The sequence below is a fragment of the Netta rufina genome, assembly GCF_964035555.1.
Source record: "Netta rufina genome assembly, chromosome: 30".
Classification (NCBI taxonomy): Eukaryota; Metazoa; Chordata; class Aves; order Anseriformes; family Anatidae; genus Netta; species Netta rufina.
In genome coordinates this window covers 346,184-370,000 of record NC_140154.1, presented here as the reverse complement: position 1 = coordinate 370,000, position 23,817 = coordinate 346,184, and the positions used below count along the sequence as shown (strand labels likewise).

The 23,817-nt window shown below is 60.9% G+C and overlaps 4 protein-coding genes across 5 annotated transcripts in view; 1 reads left to right on the top strand and 3 right to left on the bottom strand.

The window, feature by feature from the left end:
- The window catches only part of POU6F1 (POU class 6 homeobox 1), a 30,212-nt gene extending 24,948 nt beyond the window's left edge, over nucleotides 1-5,264 (bottom strand). For both annotated transcript variants that reach the window (XM_084303591.1, XM_084303592.1), the window contains exons 1-2: nucleotides 5,178-5,264; nucleotides 728-794 (exon numbers count right to left, since the gene is read on the bottom strand). The gene's annotated coding sequence lies outside the window, so the exon portion shown is untranslated. The remainder of the gene's footprint in view (nucleotides 1-727; nucleotides 795-5,177) is intronic.
- A 5,431-nt stretch (nucleotides 5,265-10,695) lies between these two features.
- DAZAP2 (DAZ associated protein 2) lies at nucleotides 10,696-14,394 on the top strand. Its single transcript, XM_084303625.1, has 4 exons — nucleotides 10,696-10,807; nucleotides 11,672-11,793; nucleotides 12,267-12,509; nucleotides 13,069-14,394. The coding sequence occupies exons 1-4, from the start codon at nucleotides 10,795-10,797 to the stop codon at nucleotides 13,195-13,197; spliced, it is 507 nt and encodes a 168-aa protein (XP_084159751.1). The 5' UTR covers nucleotides 10,696-10,794; the 3' UTR covers nucleotides 13,198-14,394.
- Nucleotides 14,395-14,975: 581 nt separating this feature from the next.
- Nucleotides 14,976-16,025, bottom strand: SMAGP (small cell adhesion glycoprotein; the record flags this gene model as incomplete). The annotated part of the gene is made up of 4 exons (XM_084303626.1): nucleotides 15,938-16,025; nucleotides 15,461-15,548; nucleotides 15,257-15,334; nucleotides 14,976-15,148 (listed from the first exon to the last, which is right to left on the bottom strand). Exons 2-4 carry the CDS (start codon nucleotides 15,489-15,491, stop codon nucleotides 14,976-14,978), a joined length of 282 nt encoding a protein of 93 aa, XP_084159752.1. The 5' UTR covers nucleotides 15,492-15,548; nucleotides 15,938-16,025.
- Nucleotides 16,026-18,780: 2,755 nt separating this feature from the next.
- BIN2 (bridging integrator 2) lies at nucleotides 18,781-23,644 on the bottom strand. Its single transcript, XM_084303600.1, has 12 exons — nucleotides 23,530-23,644; nucleotides 22,397-22,477; nucleotides 22,158-22,212; nucleotides 21,936-22,030; nucleotides 21,690-21,785; nucleotides 21,498-21,605; nucleotides 21,332-21,417; nucleotides 20,807-20,882; nucleotides 20,282-20,364; nucleotides 19,322-20,078; nucleotides 19,042-19,122; nucleotides 18,781-18,954 (listed from the first exon to the last, which is right to left on the bottom strand). The coding sequence occupies exons 1-12, from the start codon at nucleotides 23,641-23,643 to the stop codon at nucleotides 18,871-18,873; spliced, it is 1,716 nt and encodes a 571-aa protein (XP_084159726.1). The 5' UTR covers nucleotide 23,644; the 3' UTR covers nucleotides 18,781-18,870.
- Nucleotides 23,645-23,817: the final 173 nt, after the last annotated feature.

The window sequence follows — 23,817 nt, the reverse complement described above, 5'->3', positions numbered from 1 at the left end:
CGATGCCGGGGGTCCCAGCACAGCACCAGGATGGGGCTCGGCAGCCACCTGCCCCTGCCATGGTCCTGCCGGGCTCATCCCAAAACCTCGCCCAGGGCTGGGGGGCTGCAGAGCTTCAGCCCCATGGCCGGATTCGGGGGGGGGGCATCCCCACACCCCGTGACTGCTCCCCGGTACCCACTGCGAATTTTTAAACCTGGCCCGAGCTTCAGAGCACACAAACACCTTGGGATGCCAGCGCGTGGTTTAATTAACAATTTATTCCGGTGCAACGGAGAGCAGGGCGAGGGATGAGCTAGCGGCTTACGCAGGCAGCTGGCGTAATTAAAAGTTAATGAGCTCCCCGGCAGCCAGAGCTGGGCGAGTGGTGAGGAAGCCGGAGCAGGGGATGCTCGTGTTGCCTACAAGGGGCAGGTGGGGAGGAAAACTCTTGGACCCGAGGTGCGAAGGGTCCCGCTTTGTGCAGGGCGAGAGAGGGGGAAGGAAAACTCGCAGCGGGTGGCAGGCGCCGGTCGGGGGGCTCTGCCCTGCCTGCTGCTGAATTCCCCCCTCCGGCTGCAGTCTGGGTGCTGCATATTGCGATATGTCGCCTCTGTGTCCCCTGGCACCCAGGAGCTGGGGAAGGGTCTCGGTCCCGTCCCGTCCCCTCCCCGCCTGGGATGTCACCGTGTCCCCGGGGGGAGCACTGGGGCTGCCTTTACGGAAGGGAAGGCTGGCGCTCACTCACGGTTTGCTCGCGGTGCAGTCGGGCTCCTGGAGGGGCTCGGGGCTGGTCCTGGGGTTCAGGCAGTCGGCTGTGGGGAGAGAGAAAGCAGGGCTGGAGGGGAGGGGAGGCTGAGCCCTGGGACAAGGAGCCCCGAGCCGAAGAAGCGAACTGTCCCCAGCACCGTCCCCAGCACGCGCAGTAGCTAAAAGCTAAGGCACGAATTCGCCTCCCTCGGGGACTCGGGGGGTCGCGATGCAGGGACCCCCCACAAGCACCAGGGCTCATTTCCACCCATCCAAGCCCCCAGCCCCACGAGGGGAGGCGAGGCCGGGAGCCCTGTCCAGCCCGTGGGTTTCTCCCAGCACGGTCGGAGCAGCGAGAGGCTGCGGAGGGCATCGCGCCCGCGCCAGCCACCGCCTCTATCGCCGCGAGGGGCTTCGATCCGCTCAGGCTTGCCCCGCGGGGGAAGACTCAAATAACGCAGAAAGAAGAGGAGAGAGAGACATTTTTTTTTTTTTTTTCCTCGGTGCTGTGCAAAGAGACCAATTAGCGCGCTAGACGATTAAACAGACATTTCATCATGTCAGGCTCGGCGCGCTTTGGCGGCGCGCTTTGGGTTTGGGAGCGGGCTGCTTCTCCTCCAGCAGCCCTTCTGCAGGTCGGCAGTACCATTTCATTTTCCTTCTTCACACATTTTTCGCAATTAATGGGACAAATAATTTGTCCAGATGGTGGTGTTAAGTGCACGCAGCAAGAAGACAGCCATTTCGCAACAGATGGCGACAAGGAAATGAAATGCACAAAATAATAATAATATTTAAAAAAAAAAAAAAAAAAAGAGGGGGGAAAAAAGGAGAGGATAATTTAAGATGCTCTGAGTCTCACTGTGAATATAATTGCCATGTTAATTACAAGCGTTGATGAGTCAGAAACGTAGCCACTCGGATCCCAAGTGGGCAGAAATCTAAGTTTGAACAAACTTGCCACAGGTGAGGAACCCTCAGAGGTTAATTAGGGCCGGTCCGTACAGAAGACATTTTGGACACGGTTACAGCTCGCTAATTACTCGCTGTCATTACCCCAGATTAATTCCTCTGGATGGCCATTCCTGCCCCAGGCTCGGGACTTTCCAAGCTCCATGGCGGGGGAAAGGCCCTGCCACAGGTGGGCGAGCCCTAAAACCGCAGAAACACCGATTCCTCCCCCAGTTGGGCCTTGCACACTCGCACCCCAACGTGGCCAGTGCAGGACCCAACGCGCCTTTTTACCCTTTCTGGACCCTTTCTTGAAGTTCATGGCCCCTAAGACGTGTCAGTGCGAGGCTGACCCGCTGTTTAATCGTGGATGATGCGCTGTGCGCCCACCGGCCTTTGCAAAGGGGAAATCCAGCCCTTGAAACCTCTTTGGTTTTCACAGCACGGCCATTGGGGTTTTCTCTTCGAAGCCCAAACATCTGCTGGCACCCCAGAGGCACTGTCCCGAGGCTCCCAGCGCACCTCGGGCAGCGGGCCCGGCCACGGCTACCGATGGGGAAACTGAGGCAGGGGATGAGATGCACCCCCCCTGCCACAAAGCGGTTTGTGGATCTCAAACCCGTCCATTTCTGACAAAAACAGGCTGCTCGGAGCTGCCGGGAGCATTCCTGCAGCTGAGCTGACACGGTGAGCTCCGGCAGCCCTGGGCTCAGCCCCACAGCATCTCGCTGCCGGACCTGAACGCGGCTCCTTAATGCAACCCGGCGGGGCAAAGAGGCTTACGGGACCCAGAGCCCCAGGAGATGAGCCTCTAATTCCTTCGGCTGTGCTTAAAAACACGTGCCTCCGAATCAAAATCTGTCCACTAAGCAGCGACAGGATGCAAATCTGATTTCTGCCCCATCCTTTTGGCACCACAGGGACTCCGGGACGGCCTGCTGGCATCGCTCGGTCGTGGTGAAACAGCCCCTGGGCACACAGGGCTCAGGCCACTGGCACATCCCTTTGTGTTCCCAGGTTGCTGAGCTGATTTCACCCCAAAATCAGGCCCCAGACCCCAGCGTGGCACAGCACGAGGACCTCTCTGATGTCCCGTTACTGGAGCAGCTCCTTGGTCCCCGGTCCAAGCCCTGCCTGGCTGGCTGCAGCAGGGAGCGTGGTTTTACAGCCAGCTGTAAATTCCTGGAGATTGGGGCTCTAAGGGAAAGCTGGCGTCAGCCGTAACTGGAAGATGGCGAAGGCTTCAGGACAGAGGTTTCTTCTGCTGGGAGGGCTTTGGAGCAGCTCCCCGGTGCTCCTGGTTACTCATCCATGGCTTGAGTCAAGCTCGTTCCTGGAAAAACCCATGCCAGGGCTTGGGCCGGCCAAATCTTGAAGACGAGTCCGGGAAAAGGCATCGACGAGCCCAAGGGGAGCCCTGCCAAGGCGAGCGGAAAGACGCAGGGGCTGCCTGGAGCCAGCGAGAGCCACTTTGAGCGAAGTGAGCGGGGCCGAGCCGAGCTTGGCTGCGTGCCCACGGGCACCAGGGCAGGAGCGAGCTTGGGGAGGGGTCTGCGTGGCTGAAACGGAGCCCCCGGCACGTCCCAGCCTGCAGCCCCTCGCCCCGGGGCTGCGTTTTGGCGTGCAGACACCTGCGTGGGACGGAGCACCAAAGGGACAGGGCGCTTTGCATCAGCCGGCAGCGACGTGCCCGGAGCTGGCACCGCGCGCTGCGGGACCCCAGCCCCAGCACAACCTCGCAGGGGAAGCACCCCAAATCAGTCGACCAGGGCTTCCTGCCAGCCTGGGGGCTTAACTCCATTATTTGCAAAATCCTCTTTGCGCCGTTGAAAATGAAGATTTTTCTCCTGGCTGCGTTGTGCTTTTACCCTTTCCGGCCACTATTGCCCTAAAACGCCCCCGGGAAGGTGCGGGGCAGCCCTGTGCCCTGTGCCCACCTCTGCCACCGACGGCTCGCACGACCTTGGTTGCATCACTTCACCTCCCATCACCTCTCACCTCCATGGGGTTTGGGGGTCAAAAGCCCATCCTGACTCCAAATAAAACCTCGGAGGAGGATGGGGATCCCCCGTTCCCCCGGCACGGACCCCGGCACCGGCAGCAGCCGCGCGGTGACTTCCCAGGGACCCGCTCGTCTCCCCGGAGAGCCGGGAGAAGGATTTTTATTCCCGCTGCGCCGCCGACGCCGGGGAGGAGAGGGATGAAGTTCACCTCCCAAGGTCATGCCAGAGGGTGGCAAAACCAGGAGCAGATTTCCCGTCCCTCGAGCCGCTGCATTCGAAGCTCCCATCTGGCTCCCCCCAAAAATAGCGACCGCAGCATCGAGCGCCCGGGGCTGCCAGCGCCAGAGGCACCCTGGGGGGGCCCAGGATGTCTCGGAGGGACGGCACAGTGGGTCTGGGGGGGGACAGGACCCCCCCACGCACACACACAAAAAACAATAACACCACGGTCCTGTGGAATGTAATGGGGGGGGGGGCAGTGCTCTGCCCCTCAGTGGGGTGGGGGGGGCTAAAAGGGGGTTCCTGGGTGAAGATGGAGCCCGTGACGGCGGCACGGGATGGGGAGGGGGGCGAGGAGGGAGGCAGCCCCCCCATCCCCTGCACCTCCAGCTGGGGCTCTGCGGCACCACGGAAAGTGCCCCCCCCCCAAAAAAAAAAAAAAAGCAAACGGGGGGCTCAGAGCAGCAGCATGAGCTGTCCCCCCCCCAAGGGGTGAGCTGTCCCCGGGGCAGGGACCCCCCCGCAGGGACACGCGGCCCCCCCACTTTGCCGCTCGCCGTGCCCAGCCCCACGCTATGCCCCCCCCCCAGAATGTCCTTGCCCCCCCCCGGCCGTACTCTCCATCCTTCCCCGAGGTGCAGCATCGCCCCCCCCCTGTGTCCCCCCCCTCCCCAGGGCTCTGCTCGCCCCCCCCGGAGCCCCCGGGCTCCCAAATCCCTTCCGAGCACCTGCACCCCCCCGGATCCCTCACCCCGAGCTGGGGGGGGGGCCCTTCCCCTCCCACCCGGGGGGGGGCTCCCTTTGTCCTGCACCTCCAGCACCCCAACACCGCCCCCCCCCGCAGCACCCTTCACCCCCCGCTTTATTCCTCCTGCCCCCCCAACCCCCACCTCCCTCACCCCCAAATTATTATCCCGTGTCCCCCCCCCAACCCCGCTACGATCCCATTTTCCCCGCTGTGTGTGTGTGAGGGGGGGGGGGCACCCAACGCTCCGGGACCCCCGTTCCCCCCCACCCTCCCCACTCCCCCCCTTTTCCCCTCGGTGCCCCCCACTTTCCCCGGTGCCCCCCCCCCCCCTTCCCCTCTTTCCGCCGCCTCTCCCCGTTTTCCCCGTTCCCCCCCCGCCCCCCCCCCCCGGCCCGGACTCACCCGGGCTCTCTTTATCATAAATATATAAATTATGCTAATTACGGCATTGCATATTCACCGCGGCGGGGCCCCGCCGCCCCCCGCCCCGGCCCCGGCCCCGGTCCCGGCCCCGGCCCCGCACTCACCGGCGGCTCCGCGCGGCCCCGCGCCCGCTCCCGCTCCGCTGCCGGCGAGAATTAAAAATTCATCGCGGCGGCGGCGGCGGCACAAAGGGGAGGGAGGCGGCGAGCGGGGCCCGGAGGCTGGAAGAGAGAAGGGGGGGGGGGGGGGAAGGAAAAAAATATATATATAAATAAATAAAAAATAAAATGAAGGGGGGACGGCCCCGGCCCGGAGCTCCCCGAGGAGGGAGGTGGTGGTGGGGTTTTTTTTTCTGGGGAAAAAGGGAGGTTGGGGTGGGTTTTGGGGGGGTTTGGTGGTTTTTTTTTTTTTCGTTTTTTTCTTTTTTTCCTTTCCCTCCGTGGGATTTTTTAGCTGCTGCGTCATGAACATAATTTATGCGCAGGCCTTTGCCGCATCCCCGGGCTGCCACGCTGCTCGCCGCCGCCGGGGGCGCACGGAGCCCCCCCCCTCCAGCCCCGAGACCCCCAAAGTCAGGGCTCCCCGAAACGGAGCCCCCTCCCCAAGTCCCGAGACCCCCAAATTAAGAGCTACCCCAAAACAGAGCCCCCTCCCCAAGTCCCGAGACCCTTAAATTAACAGCTCCCTCAAAACAGAGCCCCCCTCCCCGAGCCCTGAGACCCCCAAAGTCCGGGCTCCCCCAAACCAGAGCCCCCCAAGTCCACCGCACCGCAGCCCCTCAAACCTTGAGACCCCTGAGCCTCCCCCCACGCTTTGGGGTCACCCTTTGCAACCCCCCAGCAGCCGTGTCCCCCTGCATCGCTGGGGAGCCCCCCAGCTCTGCACCACCCCTCAATCCCTCTGGCTCCGAGCCGGCTCGCCGTCGCCCTAATTCGGCATTTGATCACCAGAAATTAATTGTCACATTAACGCACAGCTCCCCGGGGGCAGCACAAACAGGGTGCCCCCCGTTTGCCACTTTCCTTTTGGGGGCTGCGACTCGGGATAAAACCCCGGGGCCAAACCCTTTACGGGGCTCGAGGGCTTTGCCCCAAAACCACCCCAAAAAGCCTCGCCGAGGCTGCGAGGAGGGAGCTGGAGGCCCGGGGAAGCCCCAGTAATAATTCAAGAGGCTCCATGTTCCCGGCATAGCATTAGCCTCAGATCCAGCCTCCCGCCGTAATATGCAGGAGGCTGAGCTCTGAGCCACGCTCGGCTCTCGCAGCCTCCCCTCTCTGGGGCTGGGGGGTGTCGGGGGGCTTCGGGGCACCCGCTCGGAGCCTTGGGAGGGTGCTGTGGGAGGGAAGTTTTGTCCTAGGGGGCAAAAGCAAGGATGCTGGTGGCTGCTCGCGCCCACTGGCCACGTAGCGCAGGGGTATGGGGTGTGGGGTCGGTGCCAGCGCCTGTGGTGTGGTCACTGCTGGATTTCTGCCCGCTGGGGGACCGGGAACAAGGCTACCGGAGGCTCTTGGATCCTACTGGCAGGTTTCAGCTCTGCTCATGGTTGTGCAGAGCCGTGCAATGTGCCCCAAAACTGTGCCGGTCCCCGGGCCCCTCTGCCAGCTTGGGGGGACCCAGGCTTGGGGGGTGCCGGGGGAAGGAGCGAGGAAAGGCACACAAAAGGAACTCAGGTGCAACGTGAACCCTGTCACCACGCAATTAAAAGAAGGAGGAAAACTATTTCTGTAATTACAAAGCTCGTTAGGAGCACAGGTGCAATTCTGTGGCTTTTCAAGCCAACTTACGGACCAATTACAGCCTGGTTGGAATCATCAAAAGGAAAGGCAGCGAAGTGTATTCTCCTGCCTGTTGTGTCTTTTACAATTTTTTAAATTGCGACTTTCTTCTTACCTCCCAGCAGGAAAAAAGGAGGAAAACAAAGACAAAATCTCCAACTTAGCATCTCAGTTATTGGTGCCGCTTAAAAATGAGCACGGCTTGACAAGGCTGAATTATTTTTCTTTCATGTCTGTGTTAGCTGGAAGAATTACACCTTCCGTCTGTCCTTGCAGAAAAAGCCAATGGGCTGGTTTATATTTTGTCTTGTAATACGGCTTTTTCAGTCCATCGTAAGATTTTCATAACTTTTTTTTTTTTTTTTTCCAAAATGCACTTCTGATTGTCCCATGAATGCAAAAAAAAAAAAAAAAAAAAAAGTATTTGAGGTTTGTATTAGGTTATTGTTAAAAAAAAAAAAAAAGCGTAAATGCCACGGGTGGTTCTTCCCAGGCTAAAATCCTGCCCCTCGTCCCTTCCTGGGTGTACAGGACGGTTTCCTGAATTACTGCAACCTACCCTCGGCTAGCCTCATCTTGCAACACACCATGGCAATATTTTGTGTTGGTTAACACCAAATTGGAGGAGCCCAGCAGATAGCGAGGGGGCACGGGGGCTCACGCTCACGTTCAACAGGAATTAAACAGCTCCATGCCCGGCCGAGGCAGTGCCCACAAATACTGCCAACGGGCAGCCAGCACCGGCCACATTTTTGTTAAAAACCGAATTGGATACGTGAAAGCATCTTCACTTGCATACAGCTGCTATCTGAGACTGCAGCGCAATTCTGCTGAGAGCCTGGTTTGCATATGCTGTGCTGTGATTATGAATATTTAAATACCTCCATCGAGTTGAATTGCAGGCTCATTTACATACATTGGCATACTGCTTAATATAATGCATACGGGGAACAGGGTGCACATTGCATTTTTAATTTTTCTTGAAGAGGAATTGATTTTATGAGTGCTGAAAAGCTTTTTTTTTTTTTTTCTTTTTTTTTTTTTTTTTCCCCGGGAAAATAGCTTGTTTGGAGAGGGGGGTGGATTTTAATTAACTGTTTGACAGGAAGAGCTGGCAAAACTAAAATGCTGACTGCAAGAATGTGTCCTTTGTTCCAGAGCTCGCTCTGCCGACGAGAACTCTTGGTAGGTGACCAAATTAACATCGCAGCTTTCTTGCCCGCGCTTCTTTCGCTGCTCCCATCACACGCAGCCATGGGTTAGAGAAGGGTTTGCACCTGACCCAACTGTTTCTGGCACATCCAATTTGCTGCGGAAAGGTTTCCAGCCCTGCCAGGGACGTGTGTACCACAAACCAGCCTCGTCCAGATGTTCCAAGAACTTAATGGCTGGGAGCGCAGGAAAAAGGGAGCCAGATTTTATTTTGGCCTCCGCACTGCAAAGCGACTCCTGCTGCCCCCAAACCCTCCACACACCTGAGTTAAGCACTCGATTTCTTTGGTGCTCCAGTAGATCCGGCCTCTGCTCTGCTTTTCTCCTTAGAGCTGGAAATAGACTCTAAAATTTCCATGTTTTTTTTTCCAGGCCACTTTGTTGTGTTGGATGCAATCCAGTCCTGGCAAATCCAAGTACAAATCCCCTCTATCTCAGTGGTAGGGGGAGGAAGGGCAGGATTTTCTCCAGGTGGAAGACATCATTAAATAATTAGCAAATGATTATTCATTGCTTTTATATAATTAACTACAGGCCTGCACCCATAGCGTGCCCACTGTCTCAAAGTACCTCTTGCCCCCAGTTACTCACATGAGCAAAGTTTCACAACCACAGCTCTGATTTTAAGGCCACGGATATCACCAGCAGATTTTTTTAGGCTTTAAGCAGACGTTACCCCAGCCAGCTCTGCTTTTAATAGCGGTTAAACAACCTCGTGCTGTGTAAATAAGGACTCCCAGCCCAGGCCTCTGCTCTCCCAGGTCACAGAGCCGAGCGTCTGGGCGTTATCTGGTTCGTGTTATCTGCAGCAGCCCCTTCGCCTTCCAGCTGTGCCCAGCCTGGGAAGCAAAGTCCGTGGGCAGGCATCCCAAAACCTCCTCCAGGTTTCCATCCCAGGGCTGCACGGCGTGAGGAACCGCGAGCTGATTTTACACAGCTTTGGGATTTCATGGGAGTTTTCCTCTTGGAGTCGCAAGAGACCCTTAAAGAAGGCAATGGGTGATAAAAACACAACTAAAACAATCCCGGGGCGTTTGAAGGCTGGTGCTTTCAGAGAAGCCCGGCTCTGCTGGCTGGAAACGCTTTCTCCTCGCCTTTCACACCTCACAGAGCATTTCCACTTGTCCTCTGCAAGGAAGTTTTCCTTATAACGGTATCAGGGGAGCAGAAAAAGGTACATTTCTTAGAATAAATCAGGAGCTGCTGAACAGCCTTAGCCCTCGGCTGCTCCAGCAGTTTCCAGGGCTTTGCAGGGTTGGGTTTGGAGAGAAAACATCAGGGCTCGGTCCCTTGGAAATCTCCTTCGCAGTGCAGCTCCTTCCCCTTGCTTTCACCCCCCTTGCTCTGCATTTCCACGGGCAAGTTCCAAGCCATCTTCTCTCCCACTTTAAAGGGTAAATATTTTTTTACAGTTCCTGTACTGTTACAAGGTGAAGAACATTTTCTGGGCATGAATTATTTATGAAGCCCTCCCAGGCACACCAGCCAGCGTGCATATTCATCAGGCACCCGGTACATTATTCATGAGAGGCTCGCTTAAATTGGGAGAGAACAATGATATTGTTGATTGAGATGCCTGGAACCGAGCTTGAAAAAGGGGGCTGTGCCCTCAAACGCTGGGCAAAACGCAGCCAGAAAGTTCATCAAAATCACAAAAGAAATGGAAAGGGCTTTCTTTTTTGTGCTCGTTTATTGCCACCCATTGCATTACTATATATATATTTTATTTTATTTTTTATTTTTAAAGGAAGACTTCACACACAGGAACTGCACCATGCTTTAAGCGCAGCTCCAGCCCCCTGGCTGAACCTTCTGCTCCTGGATCTTCAGCAGTTTATTACTTCCCACAGGTTTTTGGAGCGGCAATCAGCCCTAAACTCCCACCAAATTTGTAAAGTGTTTTCACAGGAAACCTCACTCTCCTTCCCTAACCCAGTTTTGGATCAGAGGCGGATGCCGGGGCTTTGTTGAATGGGGCTGGTATTAAATAAATGGGCCCGGACACCTCCACAGGGCCGTGGAAAGTGTCACTGGGGAAACTGGGACCCCGGGAACACTGTGGCACTGGAGTGAGGCTCCCAAACATCGCTGTGTCTCCTGGGACACGTTTTGGGGCAGCCCCTTTGGGTTAGGTCACCCCCCAAATCACCCCAGGCCATACCCATACAGGGTGACCCCCCCCCCCCCAGATCACCCTGGGCTATACAGGGTTACACCCTCCCCAAATCCCCCTGGCCCATACAGAGTGACCCCCCCCAAAAAAAACCCTGGGCCATGCTGGGTGACCCCCCCAAAACCAAATGGGCCATACAGGGTGACCCCCCCCAAACCCTGGGCTCTGCTGCTTGACCCCCCCCACCCCAAATCCCCTCCGAGCCATACAAGACCCCCCCAGCCCAACTCTGCCCCCCCCAACCCCGAAACCCTGCCCCCCCCCGGTTCCTTTTACCCCCGGGCTCTCTCCAGAGCCCCCCCCCCACCGTCCCCTCCCCCAACCTGTGACCCCCCCCCCCCCAATCAGGGTGTAAATTGGGGGCCGCGGCCCCTTTAAGAGCGCTCGGCCCCGCCCCCGCGCGCGGTGACGCCACAGCGGGCGTGGAGCGGCCGCTTCCTGCCCCCGCCCCCCCCCCCCCGCGCCCCCGCGGGCCGCAGTGACAGGCAGGCGGGAGCGCGCGCGGCGCGGGCACAGCGGGACCGGGACCGGGACCGGGACGGGGCCGCCGCCGCCGCCGCCATGAACGGCAAAGGCAAGGACCGGGCCGCGCCGCGACCCCCCCCCCCCCGGCCCCACCCGGCGCCCCCCCTACCCGGGGCCGCGGCCCCTTTAAGGGCCTCGCCGCAGCGCGTGACCGCGCGGCCGGGCCGGGGCCGGGCGGACCAATGGGAGCGGGGCGGGCGGGGGGGCGGGCTCGCGGTTGCCATGGCGCCGCGCGGCTCGGCCGGGCCGTTAACCCCTTGTGTGCCGGGCGGTGTGTGTGTGGGGGGTGAAGCCCGGTGACGTAAGGGGCGGGGGGGGGGCGTTAAGCGCTGGGGGGGGGGGGGGAGCCCTCGGGTGACGTCAGTGGATCTCCGCATGACGTCACGGGGGGCGAGTGAGGTAACGGGGGTGTCCCTGGGACGACCCCGCAGGACGGGGAGGGGGAACCCTAAAAAAGGGGGGGGGGGCAGGGAGTGGGGACCCCCCCGGTGACGTCAGGGAACCCCCCCGGGTGACGTCAGCGGGGACCCGCTTCGCAGGGAAGGGGGCAAGGGGGGGGGCGTCGGGATGACGTCATGTGGGGGGGGGGGGCACGGGGAAACCCCCCCGGGGTGATTTGGGGACCCGGGGGTGGCGGGGGGGGCAGCCGAGGCCCCCCAAAAATAAAAGGGGCGGGGGGGGCTCCGTGTCCTGCCCCCCCCCCTCCTTCCCCAGACCCTGGAACCCCCCCGGGCAGCCCCGAGGACCCCCGGGGGGGGGGGGTCACGGCCATCGCTGCTCCCCCCGGGGGGGGTCTCAGTGACCCGGGGGGGGTCTCGGTGCCCCCTCCGGTGCTGCTCTGCCGCGCGTTTCAGTTTTGGGGTGAATTCTCGTGTTTCTGACTCGGGTTGAATGTCGTTTTTTCTCCCCGCAGGGCAGTACCCCCCCCAGCCCGCCTACCCCGTGCAGCCCCCTGCCAACCCCCCCGTGTACCCCCAGACCCTGCCGCTGCCCCAGCCGCCGCCCTACACGGACGCACCGCCCGCGTACTCCGAGGTAGGTGGGGGTGATTCCTCCTAAAAAAGCAATCCCTGGCTACGTTATTATTATTATTAATTATTATTTTTATTATTATTATTATCATTATTATTATTTTTAACCTGGGGGGCTGGTTTGCTGCTCCTACCCCTGGCCCCAGCTCGAATTTAATCACAGCCCCGGGCATTGCTCAGAGCCTCCCTTGGAGCCCAGGGGATCCCCAGCCACGAACCCGTCCGTGGAAACATCCTGGGTGGGCTCCTGGGGGCTGTGGGGACCTGGCCCCGAGCAGCAGCAGTGGGAAATTGCCCCCCCCCGGGACACCAACAAGTAATCCCCTGGGGCAGCGCTCCCCTGGGCGGGCGGGAGGGTGAAAGTCTAGCTCAGGGCTTGCTCTGAGTAAGCAGGTGGGTGTGGGGAGTCATCAAGCTCTAAACCTGCCTGCGTGGCTTTCTTTTTTTTATTATTATTATTTTTTTATTTTTTTGCAGCTTTACCGTCCCAGCTTCGTGCCTCTGGGGGCCGCCACCGTCCCCACCATGTCCGCGGCGTACCCGGGCGCTTCGGTCTTCCTGCCCGTGGCCCAGTCCGTGGCCGTGGGTCCCATCGGCTCCTCCGTCCCCATGGCCTATTACCCCGTGGGCCCCGTGTACCCCCCCGGCTCCACGGTGCTCGTGGAAGGTGGCTTTGATGCTGGAGCCAGGTTTGGGGCCGGCGGGACGGCCAGCATCCCGGTGAGTACGGCCAGGACCCGCCTGCTTCTGCTGTAGGGGCGCGCGGAGACGAGCCTGGGTTTGTGAGCAGAGCGAATTCATCGCGTTTTGGGGAGACGAGGAGGCTCCTGCCTTCGTGCGGGGGGTTTTGCTGTCCCTGAGCTCAGCTGAGAGCTGCCAACGTGTGGCTCCGGGGCTCCGTCTGCTCGCAGACCTCAGTTCAGCCCAGGAGCCGCGCTGTAAGGTGTGTAAGGTGCCCCGGAGGGGGGCAAGGCAGCAGCTGAGCGACCTGGCTGCAGCTCACCCTCACTCCCCGCTGCCCTGCAGCTCCTCACACTCACAACCACGCCAGGGTTTTGCTCCTCTGCGCACACAAAAAGCCTCCTAACCCCTAAAACCCCTCACCCTAACCCCTAAAAAGCAGAGGGCAGGGCGTGGAAGCCCAGCGTTTCCCCCCCTGGCCCCGATCCCTGCCTGGCAGCCACCAGCAGCAGGTGCCGGGCGCCTGCACCCCACTGCAGATGGGTGCCAGGAGGAGCTGCGGCGCTCCTCCAGCCCCTTTCTCCTCTCTTTTTTGCAGCCCCCCCCTCCCGGGTGCCCCCCCAACGCCGCCCAGCTGGCCGTCATGCAGGGAGCCAACGTCTTGGTGACGCAGCGGAAGGGGAACTTCTTCCTGGGAGGCTCGGACGGCGGCTACACCATCTGGTGAAGAAGGAAAGGGGCCGGGGGGGGGAGCGGGAAGGGGTGGGGGGCTACGTTTGTGTAAGGGAAGACATCACATACCGTCAGCACTTCTCACGATGTAACTGCTTTAGTCCATATTAACCCGAGGTTGCGGAGCAGACACCGCCGCCAGGTCTCCTCCTGGCCAGGACCCCCGCGCTGAGCGGGGCCTCTGCTGAGATGGGGCGGGGGGGGAGAGACGGGTTCCCCAAACCAAGGCAGCCCTCAGCCTCTCCCTCGCGTTTCGCAGCGCTGCCGCTGAGCTTTATTGATCGGCTGCTTTGGGGAGGGCGAGGGGGGCGAGCTGGAGGCAGGGCGCGACCCCTTCCCCGTGCGTTCCTGCTGAGCCAGCCCCGCAGACCTTGGGGTTTCCCCTCCAGAGAAGCCGAGGTGCTGGGCAGGGAGCGAGGCCACCTTCCCCCCCCCCCGCACCAGGGGCACCTCGGCGCTGCTTCGTTCCTGACCTCACTGCAGAGCGGATCCCTCGGGGCGCTCTGTGCTCACCGTCGCCCTTCGCTCCCCTCCAGGAAGGCGTGCAGCTGGCGTGTGTCATGGGATTTCTTTTGTACACTCCAAGTAATCTTGGATTTCTTTGCACATTAGATCTAATCAAAGCCATGCTTTGGTGCCAGAAACACAATGCAACTCATGTTTGAACATTTCATTAAATGCTAACTAGGCTTTTAGGACGATGCTTAATAAACCAACTCTTTTTTTTCCTCTTTTTTTTTTTGAACTCAACCTGGTGTCCTGACACCAAAACTCCTTAAGGCTGTTGTTCAAACAGAGAGGCTGGTCACCATCTGCACAAGGGTGTGTAGCAACTGTCAATCAACACACAAATTAGCTTGGTTAATCGGTTGTTTTATGAATGCATACTTCAGAAATGACTTGGGTGTAATGAAGTCTTAGTAGGGTTAAGAAGAATATTTCAGGGATCCTCAGTGTTTTTTTCTTTTTTTTTGTTTTGTTTTATGAAGAAAAATATCAGATTCAAATATATTTTATCTCGAGGTTTCAGTTTAATCTAAATCTGTGTCCTGTATATGTTGTGTTTAACCATCCAACTGACTGTTATGGAAGTTCAGCATTACGTATCTCTCTGTATACACTGTGGTGCACTTAACTTGTGGATTTTTTTATACTAAAAAAAAAGTAGAATAAAGACTATTTTGAAAATTTGAATAAAGTGGTAGACTGGCTGTTAGACTTCCAGTAAACCCCCGTGGCTCCTGCCCGTCCCGCGCCTTAGGGTTTCTTCGCTTGTTTCCTCTTTGCTGCTATTTTGCAAACTTCCTCCTTCTGTGTTTGTGCGTTTTTTTTGGGAGGGGGGTGATTTAAAGGAGGAACTGCCCGTGCCAGCAGCCCCTCGTGACTCGGGCGATCGATCGGGCTGCTTTACAAGCGTTCTCCCCCTTAGCCTCGAAATGAGCCACGCCGATTACCCCAACCCTCAACCCAGAGCAGAATAACTTAATTGTTTTGGGAGATAAGGAAGAAAAAACAACAAGAGCAATTCTTCAGGCATTTGTCACTGGGCTGTATTAGAAAGCACCAAAGGGAGGAGGACAGGCTGCGTGCAGCCGGAGCCGGGCTGTGCTCTGCCACACCTGGTTTTATCTTAAAGGTTTGCTTAATAAATTAAGGGGAAAAAAAAAAAAAAAAAAAAAAAAAAGCTTCTAGATCCGAGATTCTGAGAGATTTAGGCCACATGGCATCAGACCTGAGTGCAAGAGAGGGGCGCGCGCTGGACCCGGGGGGGGCTCAGATGAAATACTCCTCCTTCTCCTTGGAGGGGGCGTCCTCCATCTGCACCGACACCTCCGTCTCGGCCGCCGGCTGCTCGTAGGTGAGGTAGCTGCCTTTGTTTCTGTACAGGTAGATGATGATCACCACCAGGACCGTCAGCAGGGTGATGAACACCAGCGTGATGACAACTGCCGGGGGGGGAAAGGCGGAGAGGAGCAGGGTTTAGCCCCGGGGGGGTCTGTACGGAGCTGCTGCCGCCCGGTCTCGGTGAGGTGGCCGAGGTGGGGAGCCCCTACCTGCGATGACGGCCGTGTTGGCGTCCTCATGCAGAGGGGGGGTGTGCGCCTTCTTCAGCCCTGGGGTTGTCAGCTCCTCTGCAGACACGGAGAGGGAGAGAGGAAAGGGAGCGAGGCCATCCCTGAGCCGCGCTGCGCACGCAGCGACCCCGGGCGAGAGCTCCTGGGGGATTTGGGGGCACAAAAGGGGTCCCGGGGTCTTACCTGCAGCTAGCGGGGGCTGAGCTCCTTCCATGGCATCGGCCCTGGCGCTGCTGGCTCCTTCCAGGCGAGGGTCTGGGCTCCTTCACGACTACCAAGAAAAGGAAGAAAAGCGGTGAGCGTGCAGGGCAGGGGCTGGCACAGCGCGGGTCTGCGAGGGGCACCGATGGTGCTGGACAGCTGGGAAACGGTGCAGGGGCTTTGCTGGGGCTGGTGGAGGCGCAGGCTGGGGCAGGAATTGCTGCTGAGGGTTGGAGGGAGCTGAGCTGGGGCCGTGAATCCCAGCCAGGGGGTGTGCGTTGGGGAAAGGGGCTGCAGGTTTGGCAATTTGCTCTCAAAAGTTGTAAGTTTTGCGGAGCCAGATTGCCTTTGCCTGTGAAGCCTTGCAAAACCTCGCGACTCTGGCACCCGGAGCTGCTGCAGCCCAAACTCTGCCCCTGCAAAGCTCCCTCCTGAGCGTGCCGGGGGACGAGCAACAACCTTGGCAGCCCCCAAAATTAAGTGGTCGCTGCTGCTGCTGGCAGGCCCAGGGCAACGGCTCCTGCGCTCGGGCACAAGTGACTCAGCGGCTCTGCGGAGAGACGCCGCTAGATGTCAGGAGCAAATAAATCACCCCCCCCAAAAAAAAAACAAAACACAAAAAAAGAAGCAAATTGAACCACAGGAGCGAGCCGAGCGCTGGCTGCGTGCCCAAAGTGGGAGCTGCTGGATGTGGCCCCCCAGCATGATGGGGATGCCGTGGGGGTTGGAGACGCCAGGTGAGCCTCCGGCGGCACGCTGCCCTCGGGAGCTGCTCTCCTGCTTGTCCTGCCGGGTGCCCTTGTGACTCAAAGTGCTGTCGGGCCGGGGCTTGTTCAGCCTGAGCGTGCACAGCAGCCCTGACAGCAGCAGGGTTTGCGCCCAGCTGCCAGCGGGGTGAATTTGGGAACCCAGCCCCCTGCCCGGCGCCGTGCAGCGGTGCTCGCTCTGTGCCCGCTCAGTGGACGGGGGCCCAGGACCCCCGAGATGCTGGGACCCCAACCTCGACAACTTTGCCCTAACCTCGACAACTTTGCCCCGGGCTCAGGCGAGCCCCGGACGGGCTGGAGAGCACAGAACCAGTTTCTCCAGTGCGATGCAGACCAGACGGCCCCGCTGGCACCGCCGCTGCAATCCAGCCTTGCAAAAAAACCCGTCTGAGCCCAGCGATGTGGGACAAAGTTTCAAAGCCCAGCGCAGAAGCTTGCATGGCATTTAAACCAGGACATTTGCTTTAAAGCTCTGCCGACAGCGGTGTCTGGGCGGAGGAGCTGGGAACGAGCCCATCTCCGGGGCTGAACCTGCCTTGCATGGGCACAACCTGCAAGCGCACAGCCTCCCAAGGCCGTGGAGCAGCAGCAGCTTGGGCTGCTTTGGGGTGAGGGATGGATAGGATTTCCGTAAGAACCTACTGCTGGGATTTCAAGGAAAGGAGGAAAAACTGCTGCTGACTGCACAGGGAGCTGGGTGCTTTGAGGAGAGGGGTCCCTGCGAGGCGTTCGGCCAAAGTTTCGGTTCTGTATAAACACGGCGCTGCCCACGGCTCCCTGCAGACCTCACTGCAGCTATAACCGAGGCAGCCAGCACGCACCCGGCCCCATTTCACCCCAAATTCAGCTCTGGGAAGAGACCCCGGCAGGAAAACGCCATCGCTCGACCATTACAGCAAAGCCCCCCCCGTGCTGCATCCCAGCAGGAGCCCGGCCACCCCACCTCGCTCCCGTATCCCTCCCCACCGCACCGGCACTGCGGGAAGGAGCCCCCGTGCTCGGCATGGGGGGGCCCAACGGGGCAGGGATCGCGGCACGGGGGGTACCTTGGGGGGGCAGGATGCAGCCACGAGCCGGTGTGGGGTCAGGGGCATGCAGGGAGCCGTGCCGCAGCCAGGCTGACCCAGCTCCCCCAGCGCGCCGGATCCCTACAGAGCTCCATGGGCTTTTAAAGCAGGACTTGGGGGAAAAAAAAAAAAAAAAAAAAATGCTACCAAAAAACCCAACCCGAATCTTCCTCATTCTTGCGTGCTGGCCAAATCCTCCACGTTGCTCAAGAGCGGTTCCCACAGCAGAGCCCTCCCCGTCCCGCAGCTCCCAAAAAGCTCGGGAGCAGGCGGGTGCAGGGGATGCTCGGCGGCACCTTCGCAGCCCCCAGATCCCGAACCCAGAGGCTGGGGCGAGCACACCCGCCGGGTGACCCCGTTCCCTGCCCCGTCTCACCGCGCTACATCCTGGGAACGGCGCCTCGTGCTCTCCCAGCGCCCTGCTGGGCTTCTGCTCGGGTTTCTGCTGATTTAAGCTCAGTTTAAGCTTCTCCCGCCTCTCGCCGCGGTGGGCTGAGGCCGTTCCGCTTCCCGTTTGCTCCCGGGGAAGCCTCTCCCCAGCTGAAATCCCGCGGCCGCGCACCCATCGAGGCGGCGATGCTTCGGCACGGCAGCCAGGCCCCCTTGCAGCCGATTTCACCACCCCGCAGCCCCGCGGGGCAGCCACTGATGCAGGACCTCGTGCCTCATTGAGTGCCCATTTGCCTCGCGAACCCACACATGCAGAAACACCCCCCGGGACCCCAAATCTCCCCACGTTTCCCCGTACCTGTGCCCGCTGCGCCGGGGCGAGGGGCTGCCGGCACCATGTGCGCTCGCCGCTGCCTGTGCAGCCTCGCCAGGGCGCAGCCCAGGCGTTTCCCCTTCCTGCCTCACCTTTCCAGTTCCACTGCCCCGATGATAAAGGCTGCAAATCCTCCCCGCTTAACCCCTTGCTGCCGAGGGAGCGGGGATCCCACAGCAGCCCCGTGGCCACCCGAGCGCTTTGGGTGCGCGCCAGAGCAGCCACGCATCACACGGGGCCTGGCCAGTGGGGTTCGCTTCAATTTGTGGGATTTCAGGGCCAACTGGGGCTCTTTTTCTGCATGGCAGAAGGTTTGGGGGAGAGGAGCAGCCAGCCTGGCGTGAAGAAACCAGCCCGATGCCTTCCTCGTGAGTCACCCCAAACCGCAGCGGCGGCCCGGCGGTGCCGGGGGAGAATGGGGAAACAAATCCCACCTGGATCCGGCCCTAAACCCGCGGGCAGGGAGCCCCCACGTGAGCTGGAGATGATGCCCAGGCATCCCCAGGCTCTGCTTTTTGGCAATTTTGGGTGGGCTGCTCCAGCTGTGCCGCATTGCAGCCCCCCGAGCTGCCTCTCAGGGTGGAGACGAGATGCCCGGTGCCGACGTTCGGCCCTCGGTCGCCTTTCCAGAAAATTCCACCTCTTCTTGCTGCGTTTTCAGGCACCGGTGTCTGCCCTCTGCCTTTATTTCAGATGTGACGGGGGGGTTGTAAAGCGCGTTACGGTTAAACAAAGTTATCTGCAGGCAGCCCCATAAAAGCTCCTTCCCCTCCCTCCTGCCCGCAGGCGCTGGGCTCACAGGGACGTGAGGTTTTCGCTGGGGTCCTGGGGGGGGTCCTGGCTTGGGTCCTGCTCCAGCGCCCCGGGTGTCCCCTGCTCCTGGGGACACAGAGAGCGGGGTGACGCCGGGCTGGAGACCTCGTGCTTTGGTCGGTGGGGATGAAGCAGAGCCCTCGCTGCACCCACCTCAGTCTGGGAGCCGGGGGGGGCGGCGCTGTCCTGGATGCAGCCTCTTGATCCCTCCTCGAGGGTCAGCTCCAGCCCCATCTGCAGCCGGATGAGCAATGCAACGGGCTGGGACTCAAACCCTTGCCCCCCCCTCCACGCCCCCAGCCCCAAATCCCCTCGATGGGGCTGGAACCGCTGGGAAACATTTGCTGGGAGCAGCCCCCAGCACGGCATCCTGACCCCCCTTGCCCCCTCGGGACACCAGCTCATGGCACGTCTCCCCCCCCGCTGCTCTCACCTGCGTTTTGGCCACCTTTGGCGACACGTCCACCACCTCCACGCTCTCCTCCGAGTCGCTGTGCTCTGCCACGGCCTCAGCCAGCTGGCACCCTCCTGCCTCTGCCGTGGGCCCGGTGGCACCGTGGGTGCTGGCTGGGGACGGCGGGTCCCCCCCCGAGCTGTCAGGACGTGCGTGACCCTCGCTGTCGGCGCCGTCCGGCTCCTCTGTGGCACTTTTTGGCCCCTCTGGCGTGGTGCTGGTGGCCGTGGCAATCGCCTCGGATAAAATCAGTGAGGCCAGGGAGGCGGCGATGCCCTCGGCTCCTGCCTGCACCCCCCCGTCAGCCCCTGAAGCCTCCGGACCAGCAGACGCGGGGCTCCCAGCCTGGCTTTTGGGGAGCCCAGCGGCCCCGGTGCCCTTGGACACCCCCGTTTCAGGGGACGGAGCTTCAGGGCTGAGGGCGGGCTCCTGGGACTCCTCGCTGGAGACCGATGCGGTTTCTGACGCAGACCCCATGCTCGCGGGGGAGGCTGGGGGAGGACCAGGGACGGGAGCACCCAGCTCGCCAGCGCCCATCTCCGCAGGGCCGTTGGAGATGCTTTCGGCGGTGTCGCTGCTGTCCTCGGGGGATGCTGCGGCCGTCTCCGCTTCCAGCACGGGCTCCCAGTCCGGGCGCGGGGCTGGCGAGCTGGGTGGCTCTCCCGGTGCCTTCCCTGGGCATGGGTACATGGCTGGGGGGCTCACGGGTGAGGAGATGACCAGAGAGCGCCGGTTGCTGCACAGAGGGGATTTTAAGTCCCTGTGAGCCCCCGAACGCAGCCTGGTCCCCCTTGGGTGCGTGCAGCAGCACCACCGCAGCGCCCTGCACCAGGAGATGCTCGTCCATCCCCAGGGACCCCGGGCAGAGCCTGGGGGGTGCAGCACCCATCTGCTCCCTTGGGGAGGGGGCGTTTCAGCCGCGTGAGCCTCCCCCTGTACCTGGAGACGCCTTTGATGATGAAGACTTTGCTGGAGTGCTGCTTGTCCAGTTTGCCCATCACCTCGTAGAGGTCGCGGTTGAGCTGCACGGGCAGGAGAGAAAACCCATCAGAGCGCCCCTGGGAACCCCGTGTGGGCTCGGAGCCCACAGCCATGCCCCCGGGCAGATCTCAGTTAAAAAGCGGCTGGTTTGGGACCGGAAAGCAGCCGAGGAAGTCACGTCTCCCATCCTTCCTCTCCCCGGCTCCCGAGGCAGCAGTCGGGAAAAGCTTTTACCCCAGTGCAACTTCCCAGGGCTGACATTAACGCAAAGCAAGCAGCCCCCCCCCCCCCCACACACCCTCCCTCTATTTATCCACCACCGAATCAATTGATAAAAAAGCTTTTCTCCTAGCCCCAGGACTGCTGCCAATCTCAGGTCAGGCTGGGGGAGAAGCACCAGCACTCGCCACCCACCAACACCACCGACAGCAGCGAGCAGAGCGACGCCAGCAGAAGGGGGGAGGAATTTGGGGGGGGGCTCACCTTGCTCATCTCCTTGTAGAAGATGTCCCGGAGGTTGGAGATGTTCTGGAAGATGGTCACGTAGCAGGCAATGCGGCTGCGGGACACAAACGGGGTGGAGGCGGAGGGAGGAGGGCGGTGGGGGAGGGGGTGCGGAGCCCCCCCAGCCACGAGCACCCATCCTCAGGGGGGGACCAGAGGGACCTGGGTGCCTGTCCCGGGCTGTCCCCGCGGTGGGGGCAGTGCTGCCATCTCCCGGCTGTGACAGCCCCACGTCCCCAAAGCACTGCACCGCCCGCAGCACCCGTGGGGGCTCGGGGGAGACCCCCCCATTTCTCCCCAGCAGTGGACAAACTGTGCCGCCGGTTATCGGCCAAGATGTGGGGAGCTGCCACACGTGAATTTGCAAGGCTCTCGCTCCGACCACACCATTCCCAGGGGCCCGCTTGGGTTTTGGGGTGGGGGCTGCGTTTCCTGCCCTGTCCCCCCCCCATCCAAGAAGGTGAATTTAGGCAGAGCAGAGCGGGCTCGTCCCGTGCCTGATACCTGCTGTAGAGGACGGGCAGCTCCTCCCGCAGCTCCCTGTTCAGGTCCTCGAACACCGCCTGGGCTTTGTTGAACTCCTCCTCAGCCTGCGGGGAGGCAAGGAGGGGGCCGTGGGGTTCCCGGAGTGATGCACGACCCCCCCGGCCCCCCCGGGCAGGGCTCCAACCTTGGCGATTTTGGCCTCGTCCTTCTTCTTGGCGTTCTGCAGGGCTTCGAGGTGGTGCCGGGCGCTGTCGTAGTCCACCAGCTTGCGGCCCCGCTTGGCGATGCGCTCCTGAGGGGTTGGGGGGGGACACACACCGGGGGCTCAGCCACCACCCGCTGCGTGCCGCGCCGTGTCACCCCCCCCGGGGGGTACCTTAATGTCACCGAACTGCGCCAGGTAGTTCTCCATCAGCCGCAGCGCCTGGTCGGCCAGCTTCGCCTCGTAGTCATCCCACAGGAGGTCATTGCTCTGCGGGGACGAGAAGGGGACAGGGATGAGTGGGGGCACAGCCCCTGGTGTCCCCCCCCCCCCGCCGGCTGGACGTGCCGGGCTGGCTCCCCCGGGAGCTGGCTCTGCGCCCCCCGACCCGCGGGGGCTGTCCCCGGGGGGGGGGCTCACCTCTGCTATGGCTTTCAGCTCCGCGTGGCCGTCCCAGTCGGCGCTGTAAATCTCCTGCAGGGTTTCGGTCACTTTCCGGGAGCTTTCGTGCATCACTGCGGGGGGGTTGCAAAAATTCAGAGCGTGGAAAGGCAGAGGGGCTCAGGGCCCCCCCCCCCCCCCAGCTCCACTGAGCTGCATTTCCTGGGGTCGGGGGGTGCGGGCGGGGGGCTTGCGCCCTACCTTTCACCGCGCTGACAAAAGCCTTGAGGTCTTTGTAGAGTTTGTTGCCTTCGTTCTGCAAATCAAATGCATTGGGGGGGGGGGAACAGAACCTCAGCACCCCATGGGCAGGGGTGGTGGGGGCCAAAAGCCCACTGGGGACAAGTTCAAGAGGCTGTGGGTATGGGGACGGCACGGGGTGGCCCTGTCCTGTCCCCCCCCCCCCCCCCCCCAAGGTCCCCTCCGCTCCCCGGTGCAACCTGCTGCAGCTGGAAGTTGTAGGCGCTTTGCTCGAACTGCTCGTCCTTGGTCTCGACGGTTTTGCCCAATTTCTGCAAAACCTGCGATGGGGAGAGGGGGACGCGTCGGCACGGAGCGTGGCTGAGCTCTGCCGGCCGGGGGGGCCCCTCCTGAGGACCTGACGGCCCCAGCTTGGAGCCCACCCGGGCTGGGGTTTGTCTTAGGGATGCAAAACCTCTGCACAAAGAAACGTGGTGGTTTTTATTTTGAGGGGAAAAGAGTGGCTTTTGGGGAGCCAGGCCAACGCAGCGCCCCCACCACCCTCATTTATGACACCCTACAGGTCTGCGCTCCCCAAAACATCCCTGCAGGTGGATCCAGGTGCAGGCAAAGCCCCTGGGCGCTGCCCCACTGGGAACCGGTGACGCTGCTGCGAGGAGGAGGAGGAGCCGTGGATGAAGGCCACCCTCAGCTTCCCCATCACAGCAGCGCAGTGCGAGGGGAGGCCAGGAAGAGGCTGGTCCCTGGAAGCGACCGGGGCCTGGCGCAGGCTGATACGGCTGCGGAAGGGCTGAATTTAGCCCTGACCCCCCGCCAGGAACCACAGAGCTGCTCCTTGCTTTTTTTGGGGGGGAAAAACAAAAAACACAACAGAGGGGATGATCTCGAAAGAGCATCAAATCACCCCGTTTCGACCTGCTTCCGCAGCCCTTCCCCCTGCTTCCTGCCACTACTGCAGCGCTGGGGGGGCCACCCTGGTGCCAGGTCCCTGCTGTCACCGTCGCTGCCAGGGACAGGGGGACACAGCCCCAGCCCAAGGGACCCCGGTGCCACCTGTGCCCACCGCCTGGCAGCCTGCACCGGAAGATGTTGGGTTTTTTTTTTTGGAATAAAACTGCTTTTTGAGGCTACCAAATCACCCTGAGGGGCTTTGGGGAAAAGTTTGCACACCCAGAGCCTTGCAGCAAGAGTGGAGTCTGCCCAGGGATGCGTGCGAGCACGCAGAGGTACCCCAATTAATGCCCCAAGAGCACCCACGGGTGCTGTGCAGTGCCCAGCAAGAGCAGCCCCTCGGTGCCACCCTTACCCTCACCCTGGGAGAAGCTCAATGGGAAGATGAAATAAGGGATGTGGGGGGGGGGCCGGGCCGTACCTTCTCCTGTGCCCGGCTAAACCGCTTCTGGACCTGCTTGGCGAAGAGCCCGGCTCCCCCGCTCTTGCCCTCTGCCATGGCTGCAGCTTGCCGCGCGGTTTCTGCTTTCGGCATCAACTTGTGGTCGAGTGTTTGCTGCGGAAGTTCGAAACGAGGCATCCGCTGAGCACCCGGGCACCCCCCGCTGCGAGCCGCCCCGAAAAAAACCCGAAAAACAAGGGTGGGACGAAGCGGGGGGCACGGGCGCAGCCGAGCCGTGGCAACCCCGGCACGAGTTTCTGTTTGGGG

What these genes read in the sequence shown, in the direction of transcription:
- DAZAP2 (XM_084303625.1), top strand. An exon ending in CACCGCCCGCGTACTCCGAG is followed by an intron (nt 11,794 to 12,266) that starts GTAGGTGGGGGT and finishes ATTTTTTTGCAG; the next exon opens with CTTTACCGTCCCAGCTTCGT. An exon ending in GCGGGACGGCCAGCATCCCG is followed by an intron (nt 12,510 to 13,068) that starts GTGAGTACGGCC and finishes TCTTTTTTGCAG; the next exon opens with CCCCCCCCTCCCGGGTGCCC.
- BIN2 (XM_084303600.1), bottom strand. Translation starts at nt 23,643, where the DNA reads ATGCCGAAAGCAGAAACCGCGCGGCAAGCTGCAGCCATGGCAGAGGGC. An exon ending in ACGAGGCCAAAATCGCCAAG is followed by an intron (nt 21,418 to 21,497) that starts GTTGGAGCCCTG and finishes GCCTCCCCGCAG; the next exon opens with GCTGAGGAGGAGTTCAACAA. An exon ending in CCCCCGGCTCCCAGACTGAG is followed by an intron (nt 18,955 to 19,041) that starts GTGGGTGCAGCG and finishes CTGTGTCCCCAG; the next exon opens with GAGCAGGGGACACCCGGGGC.